Raw genomic sequence first — 19,737 nt, 5'->3', positions numbered from 1 at the left:
TGTGTGTGTGTGTGTGTGTGTGTGTGTGTGTGTGTGTGTGTGTGTGTGTGTGTGTGTGTGTGTGTGTGTGTGTGTGTGTGTGTGTGTGTGTGTGTGTGTGTGTGTGTGTGTGTGTGGACATCACTCATGAAGCTCATTGTATTATGCCATCATCAACCTTCATTCGCACTATCCCTTTCCTCCCCTTCCATTTCCGCAGAGTGGAGTAGCAGGCCAGGGCTATATGTTACCACCGGCCGACCTCTCCCCCTCCAAACTGAAGGCACAGCGCACTAAAGATGGGACTAAGGAAGAAGAGACAAACACAGCGCTGTGTTTGTCGCTTCTTCTTTAGTCCCGTCTTTCGTGCGCTGTGCCTTCAGTTTCAACAATCTACCGACTAGCCCAGACAAATACCTTACTTTTCTCCTCCCTCTCCTCTCATTAAAATTGCTCTCTCTCTCTCTCTCTCTCTTGAGGGGCATTGGTAAAGTGCCCCTCATGGTATTGGAGAACCTGCCATATGCGCTCCACCCCATTCTTATTATTCTAATTATTTCCCCTGTCACGATCCGGATCAGCAGCTACTATAGAATGACGGCCTGTGGGGCGAGTGCAAAAATAGTGCAATCCAACGACGACAACACAAGAAACAAAAGGAGGACGCATGCGCAGACTACCAACTGTTTATTGGAAGAAAAGGGAATTGCTTATAGCCCTTAATCACCGTGTAGCAACGCTCTATAACTCTCAGCACAGCGAGTAACACGTAATCTGCAAATGACACAACTAAATACGGAACTCAGAACGCTTCTTCCATTCTGCACTTAAAGTACTAGCCTATAACAAAGGTTATAAAAACCAAACAAATCTGAGCAATAGCGTCGTCAGTGAAACTTAGCAAAAGCAGTGTCATGCATTCGAAGCAGTCAATACCTTAAACGTAAAAGCCAAGCAAAAACAAAGTAGCATAACAAAAAAGCCACCACAACACCACCCAGGTTTTGGCGTCGAACATTGGATAAGGCAGAGAGAATTCTCGGCGGTACAGGTCTTTATAAAAAATTGCCGACGATTACGTTACTTCCTAATGCGAAATTTGAGCGCAGCTCACCAGCTGTTTCAGCTTTTCGATAGACTGAGGCAAAGAATTCGAGCAAGACATGTGTGTACAGTTACAGACAAGGTGTTTTTTTTTTTTCACACATATTCCTTCTTCAAGAAACACTCCACTAACAGTTCTTGATTATCCAGAAGGAAGCTTTGTGGACGGAGAAATAGGTGGATATATGCTCGACTCTTGCTTGCTTTAGAAAGATGGGATGCCCACATGAGACAATCACAAGACAGAAGACGGGACGGGCGCAAACTAGCAACTGAGGTTTATTCAAGGAATCGACATTTATACATGAACATATCAGCACTGGCAACAAAGGGCATCAAGGCAGATAGGGCGGATAAAAAACGAGATAAAAACACTATGTGGATTCAGGTCATCATGTTTTCGAGGAAACGTGTCTCTCTATTATAAAGTTTGATTGATGTGTCACTGATGCAATCTTTTCCTTTCTTTTTGATGAAATATGCCTCGAGAAGTTCCCGTGCTTTATCGTTACGGCACGTGCGTAGAATCTTGACTTGTGTCAGACTGAAGGCACAGCACAAGTATTTCGCGAGGTTGTCACAGCTGTGGGAGCCGTTACGAGCGAGAGGAGCGGGATGTTCTCCCGCATAAATGGTAAAATATTCCCGCTTGTCTTTATACCTACATTAAAGTCCCCACACACCCTGCCACCCTGGCAGGTGGCAGCGTTTCTGGCACAACTTTTTCAATCAAAAGCATGCAGCGCACACCTGTCACTACCGCCACTTAGCTTAAAGCACGATTGAGGTGTCTACTGTTCCAAGAGGGCAGTTATGCGCCTTCCCTCTGGTTCAGGTGTCCACCGAGATATGTGAGACAGATACTGCGCATTTTCTTTCCTCAAAACCCATTTACGAACTTTACCCTCTGCTTTCCAAGCCAACGAAATCCTAGTGATGACGGCACAAGCCCGGAAAAAGAAGGAAAATCCGAACATCACTGTTAAGGTAGGTGGACAGGCAATCCCACGGGTGGACGGCATGCGCATACTGGGGCTACACGTGCAGTCGACAAGATGTAACTCCCAAGCATTGGAAAGAATCCAACGTAGCGCGCAGCACACCAGTAGGCTTATTCGACGAGTCGCCAACAAGCAGGCAGGCGTAAAGGAGGCCAATCGGCTTAGGCTACTACAAGCCTTTGTAATAAGTAGGATTGTGTTTGCTGTGCCGTATCTAAAACTCACCGTCTCCGATCGTAAGGGCTTAGAGTTAATCATAAGAAAAAGTGTCAAGGTAGCTCTGGGACTTCAGCGATGGGCTCCGACAAAAAAACTGCAGGCCTTAGGAGTATCAAATACTACAGGCGAGCTTATAGAAGCTGCGCTCACTGCGCAGTTTAATCGAATAACGACCACGAAGACGGGTAGATATATCCTAAGGCAGCTGGGATATTCTCCCAGGCGGACAAAAGAACTTGAGGTGGGAATTCCTGCTGAAGTGAGGCAGAAAATAATAATCCCCACTATGCCACGGAACATGCATCCTGATTTTCATGAGGCACGTAGGAAAGACAGGGCAGAAATGTTGCATCGCAAATATGCAGGGCGCCAGGACGTCGTGTATACTGATGCGGCGGAGTACCACGGACGAACAGCGAAGGTAGCGGTGGTCGCAAAGGAAGGCGCCCGGTTAGTAAGCAGCTGCACAATCAGAAGAGCTACGGTCACTACGGCAGACGAGGCGCCCATCGCGCTCGCGCTCACACAAAAAGACATAAAGTTGGTCATCAGCGACTCTAAGGAAGCGATACGCAATTTTGGTTTAGGCAGAATATTAGCAGCGGCAGCACGCATACTGTCGAACGGAAAAATTGAGAGTCCAATCCTGTTGCTTTGGACGCCTGCGCACCAAACCCTTCAAGGCAATGAGGGAGCCCACGAGCTCGCCCGAGGACTGACCTTCCGGCCGATCTCACCGACTCCATCCGAGGATGGACACATTTAAAAAAACTAGCGGTTATACACCTTCCGCGATATCACACAGTTCTACATGTTTAGTCGAAGAGAATACTCCGCACCGGACAAGAAGCTGAGCAAGAAGGAGGAAGCAGCATGGCGGCAGTTGCAGGTGGGCATTTTTCCGAATCCAGCCACGCTGAGTAGGTTCATGCCCGGCTTCAATGACGGGAAATGTAGGGCCTGTGGAGAACGAGCCACCTTAGCCCATATGATGTGGGAATGCGCCTAATCCACACCTTTAGTGAATTGCAAGGAGTCATGGGAGGTTTTGCTACGCAGCCAGGACCTCCAAGAACAAAAAGAGACCATCAGATATGCCTTCGAAGCCGCCCGGTCCCAGGGGATCTCAGCCGTCTGACAAGGACGGGATGGCGAGGCCGCCGTCCTGATTATCTGATATAATAAAGTTTGTCTAAGCCTAAGCCTAAGCCCTATTGCTTTCGCAGCTGTCGGAGACAGATACTGCGCATTTCATTTCCGAAAAAAAATTTACAGTGGCTTAGCTCTGCTATGCCAGGATATACGTAGCGTAAGCGGCTAACTGCCAAGCGACAACCTCGGGGTCTGGGGAATTTAGGTTTTCCAGTCTTCTCCGCCGAGTGGCAGCGGCTCGACTCTCTCTAACCTCCATGAAGAGCGCACTGCATCAATCGCATGTCCCGCGCATTATATACGCACTATGCGCCCTCTTCGCGCATGCGCAGTAGCGCGCAGCGCGGCAGTCGTAAACACAGCGGCGGGCGCACGTGGCTCCGGCGCGTTTGCCGAGACTGCGACGTCAGGCCTCTGGAATGCGCCGACCAGCGGAGCATCGGGGAGGAGCGCGCGCCGGCGGTGGCGAGGGCGACGCAATTGCGCCTCTCGTGGCGTCGCGCGGATGCCGCGCCTGCGCAATATGGTCGGCGCAGAGGGCACTCGGAGCTCCTTACAACCCACGTAGTGAAGCTTGCGCTACAAAAATACCGAAGACATTTCGCAAATTCTAAAGTGTGCTTTGCGAAAGCCTTGTGGTCAACCCACTGCCGCTTCCCCGAACCGCTTGGCGCGGAATCACTGGGCCGCTTCAGAGCCATGCATCTCACTCACTCGACTCCAACGAGACGTCTGTCAAATGAGCGGGGCTGTATCTGCCACCGCCAGGGTTGCCGTTGGGAATTTTTCAAAAAGAGCCAGAACTGAAGCTAAAAGTAGCCAAAAGTAGCCACGCCACCTGATCTTGGCGCCAAATTTGTAGCCAAGTAGAAAAGAACCATTATTATAAGCAACTTTTATTAATGAACAATAAATAATATCATTTTGAATCAACACAAAAACAAAGAGTAAATAAAGAGCACGAAATTTTGGGCCTCTTGCTTGGCCTTCAAGTATCAGGTACGTTGCAAATAAATAAAAGTTCAGTCCGCGTAGTTTAGTGTTCTTGCCGGAGTAATTTTGGCACATTCTATTCAACAACTCAGCAGGAACGTTAAACGATGATATTTTTCTTGGAGTCGTAGCCCAAATTTGATTCGCAGAATCGCCATAAGCAAGTTTAGCTTCATTTTGTTACGAATCTCTGTTTTCGTCAAGTTAACGCAAGAGAACACGCGCTTGAATCAGCATTAGAAATTGGAAGGGTCAAAATGTTCAGTGCTCCTTGCGCCAGGTGTTGAAAAGGGCATTCGCCGCAAGTGTCCTTGTACGATGCCGCTACGTGCCAGAAAGTCAAACATGATGCGCGATCAAGGGCACCGCTAATTCTCTGCTGCTGGCGTATTTGAGACTCCAGTTCGTTGGAGGAATATATGCGTCGAGGACGCGCGCGCATCAAGGCGACCAGGACAGCAATGAGGACTGCAAGGCTTGGAAATAATTGTTATTTTCTGTTCTTGCTTGCTATTGTATATGCAATTGCAAAAAAAAATGGCTAGTAAATGCGCCAAAATAGAAGTTCAAAGTAGCCAGAAAGTAGCCAAGGAGCCAGCGTGAAATTTTCATCGCCAGACGGGGTCGAAAAGTAGCCAATTTGGCGCAAAGTAGCCACCAACGGCAACCCTGGGGCCGACGCACGCGCGCTCGTTCTACCGCTACTGTGCCACGCCACGGTTGCTATGCACAGCTGCGCCCCCCACTGGTGCGCCGGTTGCTAAGGAGGGGAGGAGATTGCGCTTTTCCTTTCTCCTTTCCAAGTTCCCGCTCCATTGTTTTCGCAGCTTAAGGTATGTCACACCCTTTGAAAAGGCGTTCTTTTTTTTTGTAAAAATGACATTTTCTTCTTTTTTAAATTTCGGGAATCCCCAAACATTCAAAAATGTTTTGCCGCAAGAATAATGGCCCTATCTTATTTAGGAGCACAGACCTTTGGGCTAGTTGATTCATAGCAGACACGTACAAGGGCAAAAAAAAAACACGGACAGAGAAGAGACTTGGACAACACGAGCGCTTACTTCCAACTGAAGGTTTATTGATGAACGAGCACAATTATTCTATACACCTTGCTGCATGACGTCAAACTGATAGCCCTGCCGACATCACGTGGCTGCTCCCAAAAACATTATTTCCTTTTTAGTCAGTGTGACAGATGGTGCGCTGACGCAGGATGGACCGGCTTTTCTTATCAAATCTGCCTCTATTATCTCTCTCACATCCTGGCAACTATGTTTGGCCACAATCTTGCATGCGCTGAAGACAGGTCTGCATGGTTTCTTATTCTTGTCAGCACAATCATGACAATGTTCAGAAAGATTACCGTCTCTATAATTGCCTACCTTCCTCCTGTGTTCCAGTAATCTTTCGTTCAGACATTCGCCAGTTTGACCGATGTACCTAGAGCCACACGATAGAGGAATTTCACAGACCACACCAGAAAAGCATGCTACAAAAGGATCCCGGTGCTTGATACCGCATGGTTCTTTAGGCTTTTGAAAAGGATTAGTCAACTTGACTAGTTTTTTTTTCTTGAAACTTGGGAAAAAAACCCACCTAGGCGCAAATGATTTCACGCCAACTTCCAACTGGCGCCTGTCCGTGCAGAATAGAAGAGGTGCTCTGCGACTCGTATTTAGTCGTGTGATTCGCAGATTACTTGTTACTGGCTGGGTTGAGAGTGGTAGAGCGTTTTTACAGGCTGAGTGAGAGTTTTAAATATTCCCCCTTTTCTTGTGTGCGTTGCTCTTTTCTTTCTTGTGTTGTCGACGTTGTGCCGCAGTATTTTCAGCAGCCCTAAGTACGCGCATTCCCTTACCATTTCCAGCACCTTGCTGCCAATTATGGACTGCTGTTCCCTTGCAAGAACATTACTTTGGTCCAGAGTTTGACGGAATACCGTCTGGCGAGGAGCTAACCTAGTGGAAATAACACTCGCCAACAAATTCTTCAAAAGGAAACACGACGTTTCGGGGCCGCTCGAAGGGGACGATCTGTGACACCTGTTGAGAACTTGTCTCGACAGCACGTATTTTGTTTTCAACGGGACCTTCTGCAGACTGCCCTTCGGAACAGCAATGGGCGCATCTATTTCCATAGTCTGCGCTAAACTCGCATTAGAAGCCATTGAGAGCCTTGCCGTTTCCACGTTCAAGCCTTCAGCGAAGATATTCCTGCGTTACGTGGACGACAGCTTCAGCATTATGCATCGCAGCGACGTACAGCCTTTCCCGAGACATCAAAGCGCAAAAGGGACAGGACGAACGAAGAAATGACACGGACAAAGCGCTTACTGCAACTGTAATTTTTTAATGTACGATCTTGCCATATATAGCATGGTGCAAGGGAAAAAACGCACACAACCAAAACACACGACAATTGTGACGATAGCTGATATCAATGCACACTCTCGCCCAAGTACACAAGTTCCTTTCTTGTCAATGACACAAAAGGGTCGCTAACACATGCTTCACCAGCTTTTGTGATTAGGAATGCTTCGACAATTTCCCTGGTGTCCTTTTGTGCCTTGTGACGACACGTGCATCTGAGAAGTTAGGGTTACATCCTTCGCACCCTCTGCAGTGTGCAGCAAGGTGGCCTTTGATGGCCACATTTTTCATGTCATTATTATGCTCAAGCAATCGTTCATTAAAACATCTTCCAGTTTGTCCCATGTACTGTCTCCCGCAAGACAAAGGAATGCTGACGAAGTTTCAGACGAAGGCTCAAAAAGCATCAGAATGACGTCATGAACGGCCGCTCTACATCTAATGCTTTGGCGGAACACAACGCACCAACAGGACACCCCATTGATTGGGACGAAGCATCTATCAGTGCCACAGAAAACAACTTATCATCGCGCCTCCTTTTGGAATCATTCCATATACATAGTACAAAGCATGCTCTTAAAAGGACACATGGTAGTGTGCTACAAATCTGAAATCACTCACTAAAAAATTTTAACCGTATATAAGCCCCTGTCGTTTCATGCAGCGCTCTACATATATGATGAAGGGACCGTACGAGCCCCGAAACGTCGTGTTTCCTTTTGAAGAATTATGACCACCCACAATGGACTTTTACCAACTTGCCCAGCTGTCCATCCTTCTGCGAAGCCGCGAGAAAGAAATGGGCGAGGTGCGTTTTGCAAAAGCACAGTAGCTGATGGTTGTGAATGAAAGGGGCTGGATTCCAAGAGAATTTGTGACGGAACAGCGCAAAACACCGGGACAAGAGACAAGCGCTGTTTTTGGACAGCAGCTTGGGCATGTTGGTTATTCATTTGTGACGGAACAGCGCAAAACACCGGGACAAGAAGAAACTTTTTTTAGAAGTTTGGTCTTCCCAGCCGTTGTTGTTATTAGGGGCTGTTATTATTGGCAGTAAAAAAACAAAAATTGAAGGAACAGATGTTGCTAGCTGTGGCATCTGCCATCGAAACCTGAGCTGCGGGATAAAAGGACAGGGAGAAGGAAAGGAAAGGGGGGAGTGATAGAAGGGTTGCTGCTGGGGGGGAGGAGGAGGAGTGGCCAGCACAGATGGGTGGCCCTGCAGATATGTCGTCTTCCCCACGATGACTTGGGAGGCGTGGCTGGGCTCATCATCTGTAGCCGGTGTGGCGGAACCACCATCGGCTGTCGTCACCCTGGGCGGAGCCAGGGCAGTGTCCTCAGAAGTGGCCGGCATGGAGGGCACCAAGTGGTGGAATGATGGGTCCTGCTGAGGCCCTACATCTGGCATGGGATTGACATGCCTCCGTTGCGTTGAGCAGAGTGACCTCGTAATTCTCTGAGTGACGCCTGCAGCCAACCCTTTTGGAGAGCCAGTGAAATTCCCGACAAATGCAGGTTGCCTCGCCACAAAGTTTGGTGCGCCTGCGGAAATGTTCTCATGTTCCGCAGCCAGTGCCCTAATCGGATCATCATCATCATCATCAGCCTGACTACACCCACTGCAGGGCAAATGCCTCTCCCATGTCTCTCCAATTAACCCTGTCCTTTGCTAGTTACCGCCACTGTATCCCCGCAAACTTCTTAATCTCGTCCGCCCACCTAACTTTCTTCCGTCCCCTGCTACGTTTGCTTTCTCTTGGAATCCACTCCATTACCCTTAAGGACCAGCGGTTATCTTGCCTGGGCATTACATGCCCTGCCCAAGCCGACTTCTTCCTTTTGATTTCAACTAGGATGTCATTAACCCGCCTTTGTTCCCTCACCCACTCCGCCCTCTTCCGATCTCTTAATGTTACACCTATCATTTTCCTTTCCATAGCTCGCTGCGTTGTCCTTAACTTAAGCTGAACCCTCTTTGTTAGCCTCCACGTTTCTGCCCCATAGGTGAGTACCGGTAGGATACAGCTGTTATATACTTTTCTCTTCATGGATATTGGTAAGCTACCATTCATGACCTGAGAGAACCTGCCATACGCGCTCCACCCCATTCTTATTCTTCTAGTTATTTCCCTCTCATGATCCGGATCTGCGGTCACTACCTACCCTAAGTAGACATATTCTCTTACTACTTCCAGCACCTCGCTACCAACTGCAAACTGCTGTTCCCTTGCAATGCTATTGAACATTACTTTGGTTTTCTGCATGTTAATTCTTAGCCCCACCGTTCTACTCTGCCTGTCTAGCTGATTGATCATGCTTTGCAGTTCTTGTCCTGAGTGGCTTAGCAAGGCAATGTCATCAGCGAATCACAAATTACTCAGGTATTCTCCATTAACTCTTATCCCCAACTCTTCCCATTCCAGTCCCCGGAATACCTCCTGTAAGCAGGCAGCGAAGAGCATTGGCGAGATCGTGTCTCCCTGCCTGACACCTTTCCGTATTGGAATTTTATTGCTGACTTTATGGAGAACTATAGTAGCTGTGCAATCGTTATAAATATCTTCCAATATTTTCAAATAGCACTCTTCTACACTCTGATTCCGCAGTGCCTGCATGACAGCCGAGATTTTCACTGAGTGAAATGCTTTCTCGTAATCAATGAAGGCGCTGGTTATATTCTGCGCATTTCTCTATCACCTGCTTCAGAGTGTGAATATGGTCTGTTGTCGAGTATCCCTGATTATTTGGCTGATTGAAATATAAGGTTATCGTCATTTTTTGCGATTACCTTAGTAAATACACTGTAGGCCATGACAGTCAGCTGATCGATCGATAATTTTTCAAGACCTTGACGTCTCCTTTCTTATGAATTAAGGTAATGTTGGCGTTCTTACAAGCTTCTGGTACGCTAGAGGTCACACGCCTTTGCGTATACAGGGTGGCCAGTTTTTCCAGCATAATCTCACCTCCGTCCTTCAACAAATCTGCTCTTTCCTGAACCTCACCAGCTCCTTTTCCCCTTCGCATTGCTGCTAAGACTTTCTTTACTTTCTCTTTCCTACTCGCGGGGTGTCCCATTGCTGTGCGCTACTGTCTCTCTCATTACAGTTCATATTACGCTGGCTACTGTATAGATTTGTGTAGAACTCTCCGGCTACTTTAACTATCTTACCTATATTGCTAATGGCATTGCCCTCTTTGCCTCTTAAACAATAAAACTAGTTTTACCTATGCCTAGTTTTCTCTTCACTCGTTTTAGGCTACATCCGTTCTTTAGGGCATGATCGATTCTCTTCGTGTTAAACTTCCTTATGTCGTATACCTTCCGCTTGTTTGTTGACCATGATAGCTCAGCGAGTTCTACTATCTCTGTGGGGTATAATACTTTCATCCTTTGGCGTTTTTAATGACATTTTTTTTTGTCTCCTTAGATAGCTCGCCGGTATCCTGTCTAACCATCCTACCCCCTACTTCTACTCCACCTCTGTGATGACAGCTGTGAGATTGTGATTTCTTATTTTGAGATTATGATCGTCTTCCTCAGTTAGAGCAAAATAGCTGTTCTGCAGCGATATCCTGAATTCCTCTACTTTCCCTCTTTTTTGACTATCTCGTTAATGAGCTTCCGCTTCACTAGTTTCTTCCGTTTCCTACTCAGGTCTCAGTTCATTCTGGGCCTCTGCGGCCGCCACAGCACACCTTTCCAACGACCTCCACATCCTGCACGATACCAGGGTGAGCGCATAGCATGAAGCGTATTACAAATTTTGTCTCACCACATTGGTCTTGCCCTTCCACTTCCTGTTCTTTCGCTAGCGGAAGATGGTATTCATGATCCGCAAGCTATTTCTCTCTGCAAACTCTGTTAATGACTCTCCCCTGCTATTCCTAGAACCTATCCCGTAGTCACCAACCGCCTGATCTCCAGCCTGCTTCTTGCCTACCTTCCCATTGAGGTCGCGCATTGGTACAGTGCAAGTATACTATGATTTTGCTTTGTTAATTGCCAATTTCACGTCTTCAATGAAGCTTTCAACGGTCTGGTCATGATGGCTTCCTGTAGGCGCGTAGCCCTGCACCACTTTCAGCGTGTACCTCTTATTAAGCCTAACTACGATAGCTGCCATCCACTCGTTATTACTGCAAAGCTAATCTACGTCGCCAGCTATATCGTGATTGATGAGGAACCCTACTCCTAGTTCTCATTTGTCCGCTAATCCACGATAGCACAGTACGTGCACGGACTTTAGTACTGTATAGGCTCTTTCTCTCCTTCTAACCTCACTAAGCCCTCTTACATCCCATTTAATACTCGCTAGTTCCTCGAACAACACTGAAAAAAAGCGTGTTGTCGTTCTAGTTGGTTCTGCATAGTATAAAAGTGAATTGCGCAACAACTTAGACAGGACACAGAAAGAAACACATACAACATTATCATGCGCTCGTGATCTGTTGTGTGTGCTTCTTTCTGTGTCCTGTCTAAGTTGTTGCGCAGTTCACTTTTATACTATGCAACACTGCAAAGCTGGCCTCACTGGGTAAGGTTCTTGCGTCAAACGTTGCCAGGTTCAGTTTCCAATGGCGGCCTGTGCGGAGCCAGTGATTCTTAGCACCCTCCGCTGCGTCACAGGACTGACCGCCGCCTTGGTCAGTTGCTCCGCAGTAGCTGGGTTTTACCTACACAAGGATGGCAGAGAACCCGTTTTCAGACCATTCCGCCCCAGAGAAGCTGAGTGCCAGGCAAGGCGAACGCTTGTAGCCTTTGGAAATCTGTGGATGCCCAACCCGATTGCTGCGGTCCAATTACAAGGAGAACTACTCTTACAAGGGGTGAAAATTACTCAAGCAGCGCTTTCACGAGCTTAGGCTGGGTTGCATCAAGACGAAAAGAGTCATGATTTTCGATCTAGTGGCCGGAAACCTTTTAAATCACTCCTTTCCGCAGCATGAAAGCAGCCAGGAGATCAGTTTGCACTCCGAATAAAAATTCGATCAGGTTGCCCCCAGCGCGTTTTTAAACCGTACCATCGCGTTCGCCCAAAGCTCACGGCAGAGGAGCAGCGCACGACATCCAAAGGACGCGGCACGTGTTGATTGGCCAGAGCACCGTGGGTGAGAAACCAGCCCCACCCGTTCTGGCGGTCGCAGCGGAACAAGAGCAGCGTCTGGCCGTACTCACATCTTGGTGGCCGCCCGTCGTGTCGCCGCCGCGGCAATCGCTTCGCTATCAGCGGCACGCAGTGGGCCTGCCAGATAAAGCAGCGGCCGCCCGGCGATAAAGGCCTGTCTTCCTGCGGAGAACGCGGCTTCGCTCGGTGGAGAGCGCGCTTGATTTCTCCACAAAGTACGCGGCTGCTGCCGCCTGTCGGGACGTGTGTAGAAGCGCGCCTTGGTGGTGGTCCTGTAGCCGCTCCAAGCACGGTATAACGCCATTTTCAGGGAATGCCATTCGCAACCGTAATTGCTGTGGTGCCATACAGGAGAGTAACAAACGACATCATGGGCCTTTCTTTTCTACACGACTGCGTTGTACCTTGGACGGCACATTAGCAGAGCACGAAATGCAGATTTGGATCGGAAATTGCGTAAATCCAAATCCCACCCCCACCAATTTACACTACTTTACACTGACACGTTCTTTCGTTGGAAGGCAACGCTATGCAGTGCGAGGTGTGCTGTGGAGCCCGAATCTCGACAACCCCAGTTCAGCATCGATGTCTGCGCACGCCTTTACGCTTGGCCTCTAGTTATAAATGGCGCCGCTGCAGCAGGATTCTCAACTCACGCAAAGCTCCCACCTTGCAGCATTCCAGGTTCGAATTTGAACACCCTTTTGCCACACCTTAGGGGTGAGCAAAATATACTGCAGAAGGGACGACACAAGACGACAACTGCGAAATTTCGACCAAAATTTTATTTTCAACTCCGCTTGCTCTTAAAGGTGCTTATCTCGATGCAAATTAAGAACGCAATGAAGATGTGGAAAAAAAATCGAGAAAGCGGGAATGAAAAACAGCTTACATTTCTTCTACAGTGGGTCCTATTCCATGTAAGCTAAAGCGAGCCTAGATAAATTTGGAGCTCGCGTATGAAAACACCCACACAGTGATTTCCTAGGCGCTCGAAGTGGACGACTATTTCATTTTATCCCTCTCTAAAGTGCTACAGTAGTGTCACAACCACAAGGTAAGCTAAGAATGTCTTTCGAAAAGAGCAGAAAAGAAGCTACAGACAGATAAAAACACGTGCAGCAGACGCGTTGGCACACTAACTACTGACGGATTATTTTTCACAGGCCTAAAACACTTTTATTTGTTTCTCCGAGCCATTTCGGGTGAAGAATTCGAATTCGTGAAGTTTCTGGCACCAAATGAAATCAAAAACCGCTGTAAATCGTCTTAGTTAAAATATCCTTAAACCTAGTTTTGGGTAATTTTGTACATTTCGATTTCGTAAAAAGCTTTTGTGCCAACTCAGACAGCACATGAAAGACGACACGCGAAGTGCCTGCGTGTCTCTGCGTGTCGTCTTTCTTGTCGTTTGCCTCTGTTCTCGGTATGAAATTTTGCAACTTCGGAATGTCTTGGAAGGATGCGTGAAGCTAAAAGCCGAACATAAAAAAAGAATTCCGGGAAAAAACTTGGCACATCAGTTGCTTAAATAGTGTATTATGTACCTCTGACGTGTCACGCTACATACAAATGCATTGGAAAACTGATAAGTTATTTAAATTATAAATTTTATGAGCATAAGTGCAGGACAAAGTAAGTGAGATTTAAGGCCACATGCGTCTTAGCTGTAGGACGCAAAAATGCACACCAGAGTTCGGAAACAGTCACGTTCTTAGGGCTGAAAATCAAATACTAGAGGCCTTGTAGATAAAAACGCGCGGTGATTTCTGTGTGAGTGATTCCTAAGTCTCTTCATTGGCGAGAGAGCTGGCGTATTCCTTACCTTCTAAGCATACACGGAAAAATATTATTGTATCGTGTCGTGCTCTTTTCGTGTCGTGCATGACCGCACAGATCTTCTGCATGTTTATTGCTTGGCCGTAATAACTTAGTAGGGAGTTCTGGAATAGGAGAGCCCCAAGCTTTGGGGCCCCGAGAAGTTTGGGGCATCGAAGTGCGCATGCTCAGAGCGTAAAGGCCGCCTTCCGCCTTGGGTTAACGTTAACGGCAAATTTTGCCGAAATAGCGTACGCCCCAACGCCGCTTTGCGTTCGCTCAACACCGCGGCGTCTGTCGAAGCGGGGCCTCTCGCTACGCCACCGATTCGTCGTGGCAGCTACGCTGTGTCCCACGTTGACGGCAAACTAAAGACGCACGACGCTTCCGCTCTGTCTGAACTTGCCCGAACCCCAAAATTTGGGCGATAAAACAAGCCATATTTTCAAACTGCTTCCTTATTTAAAGAGCTGCTAGGCTTAGTGGAGGAGGAGGAATGAACTTTATTCGGCATGTTTTGTCGTCGTTAAGCCACTGTCGCCTCAGGTGGCCTTCATGAAGGGGCGACCTCGAGGATCCCATCTGCGCTCGTATATCTTTGCGTTGCGTATAAACTTTTCCGCACTGTCAGCTGAGGGATTTGGCAGGGGCTTCCTGGGAAGAGGATTTCCCTCGAATCTACAGAGAATATTGCCATCATCTGCGTTAAGGCTTTTGTCACAAATAGGGCATATAGGATAAACCTCACCTTTTGTAATGAAGGACAATCGATATGGGCTCATAAGACGTTTTGTCTGAGCTCTTCTAAGAGCCGTGGCTTGTGGCCTGGTAAGGTCTGGGCGTGGGCGTGGGTAAAGTCGTGTGTTTTACCTATAAAAATTTGTAACCTCGTTGTATGGGGTGGGTGACTCCGCCGGCCGCTCATTTGTGCAGACGGCCCGGTTGGTTAGCCCTCGGGCATATTCGTCCGCCTTCTCGTTTCCTGAGCAGCCGGAGTGGGCCGGCACCCATACGGGGTTGGTGGTGGATGAGGGTAATTTTTTAGCAGGGACGTGGTGAGTTTACTCACTCTGCCCCTCTGATAGCCAGTGATCGCATATTTTGAGTCTCTAATGACCGTCTCCGTGCGGTGACCCCTAATGGTCAGTGCTATGGCTGTCTCCCCTGTGTCTTTGATGGAGGGGGCAAGAATTGTCGCCACGTTGATAATGTTGCAATAAAGCGTAATAACAGAGACCGCGTACCTGCCGGGGTCTTGTTTGACCGCGTCCACATACACGGCACAGAGGTCGTCCACGCACTGTCTGTATATGGCCTCCACCCGGGCAATTCAAATGTCATCATATCGTCCTCCGGTAGTATGTTTTTGGCAAAAGGGTTGACCTCGAGCTTCAGGCGAGTGCCTTCGCAAAAAGTGAGTTTAGCTGCCGTGTCAGCCGGCCGAAGGCCCGGCTCGCCTAGGATGTATCGCCCTGTGTCCTTTCTCGACAGCCGTTGACTGTGCGTGGTTTTGTGTGCATCAGTTAGCTCGTCCAGGCTATTATTCACCCCAAGTTCTAGTAGCTTGTTGCTGGCAAAAGTGGGTATACCAGTGGCGCCCTGTAAACACCACGAATGACGCTATCAAATGCTTTGCTGTCCTTTTGCCTTATAAGATAATACAGAAATAAGTGTGGAATTCTGCTTAAGAGAAATGCTTGTGTGACCCTACAGAGGTCAGGCTGCTTCATGCCCCCGTGTCTCAGAGCTATTCTCTTTAACAGGCCCCCTTCTGTTTAGGTGTTGTTTTCTCCTCCGGAATGTCCTCCGTATTCTGCGTATTGTTTTGAACCAGCGTGCCAAAGACCCTGATAGCCTTGACCTTCGCTGTGCTGTTGCCGTTGAGAGTGAGGTTTATGGTATCGGCCGATGCGTCCACCCTTGGCTCCCCGTGTTTGTTCCGAATGATGAGTTGCTCGGATTTTCTCGGTTTAGTTTGGACGTATTCTTGGGGATCTGGCACCGACATGGCAGCCAGAGATTCATGCTTGGTCTTTCTTCAGCTTGTGCAGATGACGGTGACCCATCCTGGTTTTGTATCGACTTCGTATTCCGGTGACGTCTGCATTTTGGATGAATTCTGCTCGGCTTTTCCGTCATACTGGGACTACCGCTCACCGCTCGATGTGGCTGCGCTGCCGTCGCCCTTCAGCTATCATCTCCTTTGCTGGCAACCTGGGACACTACACTTCACCGCATGTCTACATAACCAGCTGCAACAAACGCCCAGTTTGGGATCTGGCACCGAAATGGCAGCCAGAGATTCATGCTTGGATTTTCTTCAGCTTGTGCAGATGACGCTGACCCATCCTGGTTTTGTATCGACGTCGTATTCCGGTGACGTCTGCATTTTGGATGAATTCTGCCCGGCTTTTCCGACATACTGGGACCACCGCTCACCGCTCAATGTGGCTGCGCTGCCGTCGCCCTTCAGCTATCATCTCCTTTTCTGGCAACCTGGGACACTACACTTCACCGTATGTCTACATAAGCAGCTGAAACAAACGCCCAGTTTGGGATCTGGCACCGACATGGCAGCCAGAGATTCATGCTTGCATTTTCTTCAGCTTGTGCAGATGACGGTGACCCATCCTGGTTTTGTATCGACGTCGTATTCCGGTGACGTCTGCATTTTGGATGAATTCTGCCCGGCTTTTCCGTCATACTGGGACTACCGCTCACCGCTCGATGTGGCTGCGCTGCCGTCGCCCTTCAGCTATCATCTCCTTTGCTGGCAACCCGGGACACTACACTTCAACGCATATCTACATAAGCAGCTGCAACAAACGCCCTGTTTGGGATCTGTCACCAACATGGCAGCCAGAGATTCATGCTTGGTCTTTATTCAGCTTGTGCAGATGACGGTGACCCATCCTGGTTTTGTATCGACGTCGTATTCCTGTGACGTCTGCATTTTGGATGAATTCTTCCCGGCTTTTCCGTCATACTGGGACTACCGCTCACCGCTGGATGTGGCTGCGCAGCCGTCGCCCTTCAGCTATCATCTCCTTTGCTGGCAACCCGGGACACTACACTTCACCGCGTGTCTACATAAGCAGCTGCAACAAACGCCCAGTTTGGGATCTGGCACCGACATGGCAGCCAGAGATTCATGCTTGGTCTTTCTTCAGCTTGTGCAGATGACGGTGACCCATCCTGGTTTTGTATCGACGTCGTATTCCGGTGACGTCTGCATTTTCGATTAATTCTGCCCGGCTTTTCCGTCATACTGGGACTACCGCTCACCGCTCGATGTGGCTGCGCTGCCGTCGCCCTTCAGCTATCATCTCCTTTTCTGGCAACCCGGGACACTACACTTCACCGTATGTCTACATAACCAGCTGCAACAAACGCCCAGTTTGGGATCTGGCACCGACATGGCAGCCAGAGATTCATGCTTGGCAGTTATTCATGTGGGTTATTTTCATAGCCCTGTTAGCGGTAGACCATTTCGATAACTGATTCAAGATCCCAACTCACCATCCACGGATTTCTTGACGATTATGCAGTGTGTGTCATGCGCGCGTACTATTCGCAAGCTCTCACTGCTTTCAGGAGTTATTGAACAACATCCCGGACAACTGTCCGCTCAACAAGGAAAAAAGATGTTCCGATGCGATTTTGACAATGCCGTCAATGCAACAAACACAATAAGAAATTCTGGAAGAAATCTTTGCCATTCGTAGTGAAAGCAAGTTCTGCAGCAAAAGTTGTTCCTTAAAAGAAAAAATAAATTCTGTGGAAGGCAACGTGCTCCCTATAAAGGACGACGCAAGTAAACTTAATTCAGATCTTGCTGTCACGTGTAGCAAACTGCAGGACTGTCAAGATGATCTGGAAAACAGATGTTCAAGGAAAAATTTAATCTTCTCTGGATTTCAGGATACCTTGAAGGAATCATGGGCTGGCTCTGAGCGGAAAGCGATTCTTTTTGCTCGTAACAACTGAACGTCACAATTGGCCCTGAAGTCGTTGAAAGGGCCCACAGAATTAGTCATTTTCCCCAATTGAAGCCGAGACCACTGATTGTAAATTCTTATTGCCTAAAGACAAGCAACGGGTGCTGACGGTGGCCTCAAAGCTGAAAGGAAACGATTTTGCAATAACTGAGGATTACTAAAAAAAAGTACAACTTTATAGGCAAAAACTATTTCAGGTTGCTCACAAACGTGGTGGCAAATACAAGATTAACCTCAACAAGTTGAAAATCCGCCACCAAACTTTTATATACAGCAGTCAAACTGACACTGTGGATCTATTTGTTTCGCAGCCATTACAGAATGCACCCTCCCGCAAAATAAGAATAAAAATGCTCATGGCCTAGTATCTATATATACAACAGCCAAACTGACCCTATGGATCTATTTGCTTCGTTGCCGTTATAGAAAGCACCCTCCCGAAAAATAAGAATGACTAATGTCAAAAATAAGAATAACTAAGGCGTAATCCCACTGTGCGCTTTTCGGGTCGCCGCTTAAGTTTCAAACAGGAACTCAAAATTTTAGGCGTTGTCTTCGACTGCCACCCCACTTTTCTACCTCATGCTCACTTCCTCCGCGACAAGGCAGAGATCCTCACTTCGCGTCTTGTCTCGTTTCTGTCGTTCCACCGTTCCCTCCCACCCTGTTCTCTACGTGGGCCTTATTTCCAAGTAATACAACCCGCTCTTACTTTCGCCGCGCCCGCTTGGCGGTCTCGCAGCGCCAATTCCCGCCTTCGGGAGAAGGTTGTTTCTGTGCAGCGGGTCCCTCTTCTCGCTGTCACAGGGGCTTTCCGCACAGCGCGCACGGCTGCGCTTCAGGTACTCCTCCGGGTACCCCCTCTTCCATTGGAATTGGATCGCCTCTGTGCGGAGTACAACCTTTTAAACGGTCTAGATCCCGTCACCTTTGGAAGTCACACTTACCTACCGTCCGATATCTTGCCCCGCTTTGATCCCTGACCATCCCTCTCTGGCTTCCTCATTCTCCTTCACCCGTCTTCTCCCTTCTAACTTTCCCTCTCAGTCCTCCCTTCCGGAGGACTGAGAAATTCCGAAATTTCCGGAGCCCTCCACTACGGCGTCCCTCATAGGCTTAGTCGCTTTGGGACGTTAAACCCCATAAACCAAACCGAACCTCCCTTCCCGGCCTTCATATAATCACGGACGGCTCTTACACGTCCCACTCTGCGGGTGCTACTTACGTCGCATTCTCATCTTCTGGCGAGCTGCGGAACGTGGGCCGGTTTCGCCTCGAGGCGGCCTCTAGTGCCTTCTGCGCAGAGGCTGTTGCGTTTCACGAGGCTTGTTGTTACGCCCGGCGTGCCACCTCTCCTTTACCCTTGCATGTATACTCTGATTGCCTTTCTCTCCTTCAGGCTCTTCACTCTCTTTCCACGAACTACTTACGCGTCCGAGTCATCAAGCGCACCCTTCACTCCATTTCTCTTCACCGTCCTGTCTTCCTCTATCATGTCCCCGCCCATTGTGGTGTCTGGGGCAACCAGCTCGCTGACTGGGCCGCCTCACTGGCGTCGGCGCGCGGCCTCCCGCGGCCGTCGTGGCTTCCACGCTTGTCAGTGCGCACCCGCATGCGTACCACCGTACTCGGGCTTTGGTCGGACACCTGGACCTCGGAACATTCGGACACCCTCTTGGCTGTTTTTGTACCCTCTATTAACCGTCTCCCGCTCTCTTTCCCTCCACCCCGATCTCTTGTCCCTCTCCTAACTGCCCACGGTCATTTTCCCTCCTGCTTCCATCGTTTTGCCTTCCTTCTTTCGCCTTCTTATCTATGCGGGGCAGCTGTGGGGGATGTTCTCCATTACCTGCGTGCCTGCCCTCTCACCGCGGACATCTCTTTGTTAGGTTCCCCTCGGTCTCGTGCGTTGCTTATTCGCGTTGCTGTTCGCGTTTCTTCCCTTCTTTCACCTCTGTATCGTGTTAATTCC

At 48.6% G+C, this 19,737-nt stretch overlaps 1 protein-coding gene across 1 annotated transcript in view; it reads right to left on the bottom strand.

Moving 5' to 3' along the window:
* The window catches only part of LOC149325696 (uncharacterized), a 343,155-nt gene extending 323,895 nt beyond the window's left edge, over positions 1-19,260 (bottom strand). The window contains exons 1-3 of the mRNA XM_089564368.1: positions 19,196-19,260; positions 14,837-15,071; positions 11,951-12,066 (exon numbers count right to left, since the gene is read on the bottom strand). Of these exons, the coding sequence (XP_089420494.1) occupies positions 11,951-12,066; positions 14,837-15,071; positions 19,196-19,260 (416 nt within the window). The remainder of the gene's footprint in view (positions 1-11,950; positions 12,067-14,836; positions 15,072-19,195) is intronic.
* Positions 19,261-19,737: the final 477 nt, after the last annotated feature.

The sequence above is a fragment of the Amblyomma mixtum genome, chromosome 10 (genome assembly GCF_055824585.1).
Source record: "Amblyomma mixtum isolate Tamu chromosome 10, ASM5582458v1, whole genome shotgun sequence".
Lineage (NCBI taxonomy): Eukaryota > Metazoa > Arthropoda > Arachnida > Ixodida > Ixodidae > Amblyomma > Amblyomma mixtum.
The sequence above is the reverse complement of the archived record's forward strand: the minus strand, read 5'-3'. Positions and strand labels throughout refer to the sequence as shown.